Here is a 10448-nt window from a genome sequence, read left to right on the forward strand (position 1 = left end):
AAACACAAGTTTTCATTGCTTTTTAATTGTAACCAGCTTTGGTGGAACTTCATCAACACTGATGATGTGTATAAAAGAAAAGAGAAAATATGGAAAATTGCCAAGGAGCGGTACAGAGGATGGCGATCTGATCTGAGTGCCACATACAAGGCTTATAATAGTTATGGTGAGAGGATACGAAATAAACCCGAAGAAATACACCTTTTTGAGTGGCACTACTTGTAGTTGTATTTTGGATCTAATAAATTCAAGGTCAGTGCTAGTAAAATCTACTTTGTCAAACAAAATTGATGGACCAAAGTTGCATTGTTACATACCACTTGTTCTCATTCTGCAGAAACTTAGCAGCCATAACTACTCCAACCGTCAGCAGCAAAGAACCAAGCATGTGATGGGTTCAAAGAACTTCTCACAATGTAGCTTTGAGCTGGTAATCATTAGATACACTAATCTAGTCCTTCCCTTCTATGATGCAATACTTGTGTGCTGAATTTTTTGGCATCCTAGAGAGACCAAGAAACTGGTGAAGAGCCAAGTGATCTTCTTTGGAGGACCACTCACACAAAACATGGTGCATGGTCAAATCCTGTATTAGCTTCAGTATATGTAAGTAAATGTTTCGTCAACCTTTTTTATAGCTGCTGGTAGTGTCAAGCAACTCTTTACAGGTTCTGTTATTTAATTTAGGAAAATGCAACCATGAAAATTGGTGAGATTGGATTAGAACCTGATAGACCAGCACTTACAACTGTTGAGGAGAACATGATTTTCCAGTCATGCTACAAAGAAACAACACAAATCAAATCATCCAAATTACATGGGCATGGATATTTGGCTACGTATCGAACTCGCAGAGAACTTATGAAAGAGAACCTTGAAGTACATGCACGTGCTCAAGCTGCAGCTAGGGAGAAGAGCATTGCTTTAGAAGCGGAGGTTGACAAGCTCAAAGAACAGATTGTGCAAGAAGCTGCAGAAAGGGAAAGGGAGAAAGAAGAAAATAGGAGGAGGATGTAAGAGGAGCTGGAAAATGCTAAGATAAACTTAAGAGAAGAAATGAAGCAAGAATTCCTTCATATGCTAGTGCAGCACAAAGAAGGAGCTATGATTATGGTATTAGAATAATTTTTTATCCTTTGTACTCTTGATAATCTTATGATTGTGATGCCTAATCTTTCACCCCCAATATTTGTATGTATAGAGTACCCTGCAAAACAATGCCAGTACACAAGTTGCACCAATCATACAAGAGGAAGATGAGACCAGTGGACATGAAAATGAAAATGAAGATGGGTTACAGGAGGTAATGACATTATTTCACTATGTTCCATGTACCTTGAACTGTAGCTAAAATAGATCAAACAACTTGATGTTTGTAGACTCAGCCTGGAAGCATTGTCACCATACAAAAAGGTGCACCAGCACCTACACGCTCCACTAGAAGTACTGCACCTCCCAGCAGAGCTCTTTTCAACGAAAACACTGCAAATGTGACTGCATCGAAGACATATATCACTTCACAACAGCTGATGAATAGGACAAGAAATAATCCCAAAAGGAGGAAGGTAATAACCAGCTAATTGGAATCTAAATTCTTGCATGATTTAATGAAATTTTATCAAATGTGACCTTCCTTGTTGAACTAGGAAATGTAGAAAATACATTGAACATGCGTGCTGAAAACTGCAGCTTGTGCATGTTTGATTAGGTGAGTTGTTCTGAGTAGTAATCTACCTTTTCTGTGATACTTGATAATACAAAAGTTGTAGAGGGTTTAGAGATGTTTGTCGTCGTGAAAGGTCATGATTTTAGACCTAGAGAATTAGAGTTATGAATTTTGAAAGTAGCCGGTCAGGTTTTGACCTTGGTCTGGACAGCAGTGGGTGTTTGTGTTTTTTTACCATGATAACTGCATAATCTTATTTAACAAATAACTAGAAAGATGTAGAGAATTTCATGGGCTTTCCATTTTGTTAAAGAATATAATTTTTCGTTGTCTACAACTCAAGTTATGATTTTTCTAATCAACTAAACTGCTCACAATCTCCTCACCCTCCTGGTCCTCCCTTTCCTAGCCGCCGCCCCTGTTCTCTGTTCGCCGCCGCACACAGTTCGGCTTTCCCGTACCGCCCCTACCCCTTGCCCATCCGCGCCACCCCTCCTTCCCACCTCAATGGCCGGCGTAGAGGGCCGCTCTTGCGCCTTCCTCAGGCAGCGTCGAGCGTGGAGGAAGCTAGAGAAGTCGGTGGCAGGTGAATGGCGTGTGGGTGAGGGGATTTCCCTTGAAAGGTGCATGGTCCAGCCCAGCCAAACCCAACCATCTCGTGCCTACATCATGATATGATCTTCGTTTCAATGCAATGTTTCTCCTGCCTTTTTACAACAATTGTTTTCTGGTGATCGATATGTTCCTTGTGCTTCATTGTGATTTAGATTTGGGTACGTTCGATAGCATCGAAATCGTTAGCTATTAATATTAATTATTCCTACTATCTCTATCGCATCTGGTTCATATCTCGCTGTTACCCCCTCCAGTACTGAAAGTGCCTGATTTGGTTTGTATCTGTCAGTTGACAGTGGCTGATTTATATGAAAACACAATATTTGGTGAATGATTTGATTGTATCTGTACAAATTCCAGTACTCTGTATTACTTGGGTGAATCACATGGCCAAGCATTGTGTCTGCATATATATTGTTGTAGAATATATAATACAATCACATGGCGAGCTATTTTGAGCTGCGTATGGCTGAATAACATATTTTGGAGAGGAGTGATGTGCTTATGTAGTACTGGATGGGAGTGTCCCCTGAATTTTGCATTATGATGAAGGAAGTATGCAAACAGACATTAGGTATAGCATTTGCTCTTGTATAAAAACAATTAATCATGTATAAGAATAGTGTTATTTCCTATAAGAAAAAACATTGGCTATCTCTTGCCTAGATTGGAATCTTCGGTTAACAGGCTAAGCAAGGCATCCAGAAGAATTGACTATGGTAGGAGTCCAAAGTGCTGCCAAGTAGAGAGCTCATAATAATAGAGAAAAAATGTTCCTGTATTATGATTGCCAATAAAGTATATTTTATGATGATATCAAACTTTTCTTACTACTCACTTTCTAATTTTTAAATGAAACACTTAACATGGTTTTTAAATGGAGTAATATTAACAGTGCTGCTTTTTCTGTTTGACGTAGCTTCTTATGTGATCACACTATTAAATATGTAAACAGGAAAGGTTGAATATTCTACCAAAATACCAAACTACAAACACTTCTGTTCAGTGTTGCTTTTCCAGATTGGGTGAATAAGGTAACAACAATTCATAGGGCTTTCCATTTTTTAAAATGTTTTTTTAGTATTCATGTGGATTTCCATTGTATTTTTGAATAATTGTAGTCCTCTATGAGATTTCTGAAACTTGACTGGAAAACAGAACATCTTGTCAATAATGAGAAATTGAAGGATGGTGCATCTGCTATGCATCTTGCTCTTCCCTGTAATAAGGCAGCAAGGGCTCAATTTTTTTCAGATATCATCTGATCCTATAGCCAGTATGTACTGGCTGAGGTTGATGGGCTCAAATGCTAATCATTCACCATTTGCCACTTTACCACTCCTTGATTAGGTATGCGCAAGACCAGAGACTTAATTCCTAGTGCCTGACTTCTGTTTTTTGCCAGTGTTTTCAAGCTTAAGTGTGGTCCCTTTACTCTGTTCTCTTTTTATTATTCAATTCAGTAGCATGATGGTAGGGAAAATGGGGTGTATGACAATGCTTGGATAGGTAACCATGATTATTAGTGGCTAATGCCTATTGCTAGGCTGAATTTCTCTATGCCAAGTAGCTTCTAGTAACCATGACATTAAGTTGTAGCTGTCACACTCGCACCTGCACCAATTGCTACACATCGCCGACCTCCAGCTCTCCCCTGTCTCTCTATTTGCAGTTATGAATTTTGAAAGTAGTCGGTCAGGTTTTGACCTTGGTCTGGACAGCAGTGGGTGTTTGTGTTTTTTGACCATGATAACTGCAGAATCTTATTTAACAAATAACTAGAAAGATGTAGAGAATTTCATGGGCTTTCCGTATTGTTAAAGAATATAATTTTTTGTTGTCTACAACTCAAGTTATGATTTTTCTAATCAACTAAACTGTTGCTGCCTTAAAAATTCAGAGAAGGCAGCTGCTACTGTAACATATGCAACGCCTTCAGGCAGGATTGCAGTAGAACTTCAACTATGCAAAAGCTTGGTTGATGGCTTTTGTATATGAAATTAGAAATTAGAACCATTTTATATCTTCATCTCTTTACATTTGTGCAAAATTTAGTAAACTTAATATTGTTCTAATATCCCAATCATATTCTTTTGGCAGTAGGTGGACAAGGTTTCAGTGGAAGGCTCATAATCAAGCGAGGACATAGCCGAGGAGATGACATGTTGGGCTGCTAGGAATTTCTCAAGTGCTGCATAGATGTTAGGAAGTTTGTAAAAAGTTGTCAAATAATGAGTTAATTGTACACTCATTTATGATTTTAGCTACTATTTCATGGGTTTGGCAACATATTGAATGATTAATTATAATTAATATATGTGGGTGCAATTGCTTTTGATATGGTTTATTGATTTGCAATGATGATTTATTAAACCAAAATTAAATGTTACTAGCGTTGCAATAAAAGCTATACCTACGAGCCGTGATGCGTGGCAATATGCTGTATGGCAACAGACTTATTTACGTTACAAATAATACTATTGCCACGACATGACTATTGTTGCAATAACAATTAATCTTCCGCAACGAATAAAATTGCGGGGCAAATTCTACTGTTGCAACGGCACCGATGTCATGACAATAATGAACGGTATATTGCAACGAATAAAATTGCGTGGCAAATGATACTATTGCAACGGCAACGCGGCCGTGGCAATAATGAACGGTATCTCGTAACGGATAAATTTGCGTGGCAAATGATACTATTGCCACGCCAAGACAAGCGTGGCAATAATGTATACTCTCTCGCAATGATTACATTTGCGTGGCAAATGATTTACTTGCCACGGCACAACGGTCGTGGCAACAACACCTTAAGCAACAAAATTATAGCGTGGCAACAAAAATCTATTGCCACGCTATCGCTCGTTGTATTTACCACCTCTCGCTACGAAGACAAACGTGGCAAGTGCTCATATTGCCACGCCAATGAATGTTGCGATAACGTCCTATTGCAATGCTTGGCAACGTTGCAAGAAAATCTAACTCTTGCAACGGCAAACTAGCAACGGTTGTAAGTTCTTATTGCAATGTGACTTTTTGCAACCATTGCCAACGAACGCGATTTCGTGGTATGAACTACCTTTTGCAACAAAATTGGGCCTATTGCAATGTTTTCTCGTCGTTGCGCAAGGGTTAGAAGTTTGTAGTGCACGCTCTAGAGAAAGATCGCCAACGGCTTCAACATCTGCTCGGACTCCATTTGCAACTTTAACGTGTCTTTCTCTTCTTTGTGTAGTCCTCGTCGAACGAAATCCCTGTAAAAATTAGCAACATGAACAGTTGCACCTGAGTCAATCCACCAAGTAGATTTTGAATACTGTACATATAAGGATTCATTTATGAACGTAATAATGTTCTCACATTTCTTTGCCATGATCATCTTTAAGTAATCGGGACAATCTTTCTTATAATGTCATGTCTTCTTGCAATAGAGACGCTGGTCTTTCTCTACTGTGAACTTGTTCTGCTGAGGCTGATGTATCATGGGACCCTTTTCCTTTGACTTTGAGGAGTTAGAATTATTATTCTTTTTCTTGTTGTCTTTCACATAATTGATAGTGCCACCATTGGCAGCTTTCATTCTCTCCTCCTCTTGCATACACATAGACATGAGCCTCTCTAAGTCTCACTTCTCGGGCTGTATGTTGTAGTTGACAACAAAAGTGTCAAATTCCTTTGGCAAGGAAGCAAAAATCAGATGGATAAGAAATTTTTCCTTGAGAGCCAGATCCATTGGTTTTAGCTTGGATGCCAAATTGCTCATCCTTAGTATGTGCTCTCTTATGCCACCATTTCCAGAGTACATCTCTGTCACCAGCTGCTTTATCAGCTGGGTAGCATATGTCTTTGAAGAGCCAGTGAACTGACTCTTTATTCTATTGAGGTACTCGGTGACCATGTCACACTCTGGGATTGAACCCACAATTACAGGCTCAATCGTATTCTTTATCACAGCCAAACATTTTTTGTTGGCAGTGACCCACTTCCTATGCTCAAGGTGATAGGACATCTTTTGGGATTCAAAATCCCTCTCTCTAGTTGCCCAAGCGGCATCAGCCTTGTTTGTCTCCCTCACCGGTGCCACAGGATCAATGAGACACGGTGAGGTGACTACCCAGTCCACCTCAGCCAAGATGAAGGCCAGGTCAATCTTTTTCTTCCACTCTGTATAGTTGTCACCTTTGAGAGTGAGGATCTCTTTGATACAACCCATCAAGTTGTATCATCCTGAGAACACAATTCATATAGAGTGAGAACATAAACATAATAATAACAATTGCATGTCTTAGTTCCAACGTTGGTCAAAATTAAAATATACAATTGTCCTCTACACTAATTCTACATCACCGTTGGGCAGAAATAGAATTAATGCATGACAAAACTCATAAATAACATCATAATATTGCCATTAATCAACGTTGGTCAGAATAATAACAATATTATAATAAACTAAAAACATATCTATTTTTCAAAATTAAATTCTCCCGTTGGTTCGAATTTAATAATAAAAATAACAACTTTAAATACGCAACGGAAAGCGTAAATATTCTCATTATTATTTTTTCAAAAACTTTATAGTACTGTACTTTTCTCTGAACAAAATTATCGTTGGATCAAAATTGTGTAGAGTTGGACATCAAAATTCATTTGAAATTCATCAAATATGTATCAAAAAGTTTCTAGAAAAAATAAAACGAAAGAACTGTTTCACTGTGTTTGTGGCCATTTTGGCCCAAAATAGCAAAAACGGCCCACGGCCCACGGTCGCTCGTGCGCTCCCCCGCGCCCAACGAAATTGGCCCGGCCTGCTCTGCTGACGCGTGCACTGTGCCTCCCAGGCCGCAACCTGGGCTTGGGCCGGCAAAGCCGCCCGCCCGCGCGCTCCCGCCTAGGCCGGACGCCGGTCCGATCAACGCTGGCCGTTCATCTAGATCTGACGACCAGGCGTCAACTTCGGGATATCAACCCCCCCCCCCGGCCGCCGTTCCCAAACCCTAGCGTCATTCTCTTCTGCCCTTTCTCTCTCTTCGCCTCTCTTCTCAGCGTAGTGAGCAGCAACCGAGCGATGAGCAAGCGATGAGCAGCAGCCATGGCGGCCGGAGGAAGTGGCGGCGCCGCCGCGCGCCCCTTCGCCGGTGCGTGCATCCACCCGAGGGTGAGCGCACCGCCATCGAAGGGCTGCACTGCGGTGCCCTTGACAACTGAGCCCACGGCGGAGCCACGCGGTGGTGTGACCTGCCCGGTCGGCACCTCTGGTTCTTCCCGCGCGCCGGCCATGGAGATGGCCGGTGGCGAAGACGGGACGGCTAGGCCCTAGGTAGGAAGCCCCTTCTCTACTATCCCCTTTCTCTTTCTAGGGTTAGGGTTTCTTTTCCCGATTCGATTCGTTCGATTCGGTTCATATCTTTCATTTGATTTCTTCTTCTCTGTTCTTCTTGGATTTCATCCGATTGGGGATTAGGGTTAGGGTTCGGTGACCCTCTTCTTTTCATTCACCCTGTTAGGGTTAGGGTTTTGTTAGGGTTAGGATTAACCCGGTTCGTTTTTTTTTGTTCACCCGATCTAGATCTAAAAGACCTAGAAGACCTGGCTCTGGTACCATTGTTGGTCTATTCTAATCACATAGTCATAGATCTAGCCGGGTACATCTTGTAAATGGATAACATGTTCTAGTACGTGAACTAGACAGAAATTAGAGAGAGGAGTAGTGCTAGGTTACCGACCATCGTAGGGCTTCGATCCAGTGGCGTCGGCCATGGTCGTTGTGTCGGTGTCTACGTGAGGGCGGCGACGGTCGCTGAAGACGGTGACAGTGATGAGCAGTGGCGATCGGCGGTGAAGACCGATGGCGGCGCAGTGCAGTGGTGGAGATGCTTCCCATCACTGGTTGCCCCCCTCACTAGATCGGGTTAGGGTTTTGTCGGTGGGGAGCTCGGCTCAGGTGAACCTCATACTCAGAGCCGTCGGCCCCCACCTCTATTTATTGCGCAGTGTGACAGGGGCCCTCCAGCCATAGTGGGCTGGGCGCCCCCGATCAGGGCATGGATCAAAGGCCCAACTGGGCCGTTGGGCCCAGTTTGAGATTAGAGATCAATCTAACACCAATGAGTACTTTGTAAGCTTTGCTTGAAGAGAAAATATTTGAACCCCATATGTATCTCCATTGATCTGAATCTGAATCGAGCTGTGTATTCTGAATAATGATGTCAAGTTGCTGAAATTGCTCATAAGCTTCAGTGGGCAATGGCAAGTGGAACAAATTAATGGTTGTTGCTGTAGACTTAATTGCCTTGACTAAAACAAATGTATCTCTGCAGAATGAGAAGAGTTCTGGAAAAGAATGTTGCAAAACCTGCCCTCCCCAGAGATCCAACCAAAAGAAACAGGAGGTGCCATTGTGAATAGAAGCCATTTCCATACCTTTAAAAGAATCCAACAATTTCAGTAAGCCTCTCCACCAAAATGATCCTCTGAAGTTGTAGGTGACTCGTGGAAGCTTTCCATCAGAATAATATTTATTCCATACAAGTTGGACCCATGGTACATCAGCCCTATTGTAGAATTTATCCAAATGTTTAAGTAAAAGACATTTATTCTGAGTTCTCAAATTAATAACACCCAAACCACCTTCCTCCTTTGGTATGCAGACCATAGGCCAAGCTGCCTTTGGTGGCTTTTTGTTGTTTATGTCTGAACCTCTCCATAAACAATGCTTTCTGTATTTATCTATCTGCTTGATGATTGTTTTGGGAAGGCTGAATGTACACATAGCAAAAGTGGGAAGAGCAGAGAAAACTGCATTTGTCAGCTCTAGCCTCCTAGCTTGACTTAGAAAAGATGAGATACTAATAAGCCTTCTTTCACATTTATTAACCAAAGGCCAGAAGTCTGCAACTGTTGGTTTAGAAACGCTAAGTGGCAGACCAAGGTAGGTAAATGGTAAGGTACCCTTTGCAAAACCAAAAGAAGTAGCTAACTCATCAAAATTGTCCTGCTGTACATTTATGGGCACCATGAAAGACTTTTCAAAATTTACCTTAAGTCCAGTGGACTCACCAAATCTATTGAGCAGATTTCTAAGAAAGGTAACTTGATCACTGTCACCTTGCATGAAGATCAAAGTGTCATCTGCATGCTGAAGTCTTGATCATGATTCAGTGGAAGAGGCAAGGTAAGATCTCCATTTGAGCAAGCTTCATTCAGTAGGATCTGTAAAAAATCTGCAGCCAGAACAAACAATAAAGGAGAGAGTGGATCTCCTTGTCTCACCACCCTAAGACAATGAAAAACTTTCCCTGGTACACCATTTAACAGAATTGCTGATGTTCCAGAATTGAAAATCTGCTGCATCCAATTCAACCATTGGTCAGGAAACCCTTTTGCTTTCATGATCTGTAACATAAGTTGGTGTTCAACCTTATCAAAAGCCTTTTCAAAATCTAACTTTAGAATAATTAACTCTTTCTTTGATTGATGACACATATGCAGATACTCCAGTGAACAAGCTAAACAATCTTGTATGGATCTTTTCTTAATAAAGCCATATTGATTTTTATGAATTAGGGAAGGCAGGACCACTTGTAACCTGTTCGCAAGTACCTTTGTGATGATTTTTATGGAGTTATTCAACAAAGATATTGGCCTGAAGTCTGTAACTTTGACTGCACCATCCTTCTTGGGTACCAAGGTAATATATGAACCATTGATGCTTTGCAAACAAATGTGCCCACTGTAGAAATCATCAAAGAGCCTGTAAAAGTCATCACAAATAATTGGCCAGCACTTCTTTATGAAATCTGTGTTGAAGCCATCTGGACCTGGAGCTTTATAAGAGGGGAGGTTTTTAACCACTTGGTCAATCTCTGACTTGGAGAAAAAATCAGTAAGATGAGAGAGATCTAGAGCTCTCTGTTCATCAAAATGCTGTGAAAGGTCAAACTGAATTCCTGAAAATTTTGAGGCAACCAGCCTACCCTTAAATGATTGCCAAAGTAGCTCTGCCTTAGAATCGTGATCATAGAGAGCATTATCATTATCATCAATGAGGGAGGTAATCAGGTTCCTTATGTATTTGACTGTAGCATTTGCATGAAAAAACTGTGTACTAGCATCACCCAAAGTCACCCACTTAATTTGCCCCCTTTGTTTCGAATAAGTCTTTTGC

At 41.1% G+C, this 10448-nt stretch overlaps 1 protein-coding gene and 1 long non-coding RNA gene across 2 annotated transcripts; both read left to right on the forward strand.

The window, feature by feature from the left end:
* The first annotated feature begins 362 nt into the window (after positions 1 to 362).
* Positions 363 to 1041, forward strand: LOC136482979 (uncharacterized). The gene is made up of 3 exons (XM_066480120.1): positions 363 to 430; positions 508 to 606; positions 688 to 1041. The coding sequence occupies exons 1-3, from the start codon at positions 392 to 394 to the stop codon at positions 1015 to 1017; spliced, it is 468 nt and encodes a 155-aa protein (XP_066336217.1). The 5' UTR covers positions 363 to 391; the 3' UTR covers positions 1018 to 1041.
* A 355-nt stretch (positions 1042 to 1396) lies between these two features.
* On the forward strand, positions 1397 to 4619 carry LOC136481596 (uncharacterized). Its single transcript, XR_010764784.1, has 2 exons — positions 1397 to 1565; positions 4382 to 4619. It is a non-coding gene; the product is annotated as an uncharacterized lncRNA (long non-coding RNA).
* The last annotated feature ends 5829 nt before the right edge of the window (positions 4620 to 10448 follow it).

This window comes from Miscanthus floridulus, chromosome 9 (assembly GCF_019320115.1).
Source record: "Miscanthus floridulus cultivar M001 chromosome 9, ASM1932011v1, whole genome shotgun sequence".
Taxonomy (NCBI): domain Eukaryota; kingdom Viridiplantae; phylum Streptophyta; class Magnoliopsida; order Poales; family Poaceae; genus Miscanthus; species Miscanthus floridulus.

What these genes read in the sequence shown, in the direction of transcription:
- LOC136482979 (XM_066480120.1), top strand. Translation starts at nt 392, where the DNA reads ATGGGTTCAAAGAACTTCTCACAATGTAGCTTTGAGCTG. An exon ending in CACAATGTAGCTTTGAGCTG is followed by an intron (nt 431 to 507) that starts GTAATCATTAGA and finishes TTGGCATCCTAG; the next exon opens with AGAGACCAAGAAACTGGTGA. An exon ending in CTGTATTAGCTTCAGTATAT is followed by an intron (nt 607 to 687) that starts GTAAGTAAATGT and finishes TATTTAATTTAG; the next exon opens with GAAAATGCAACCATGAAAAT.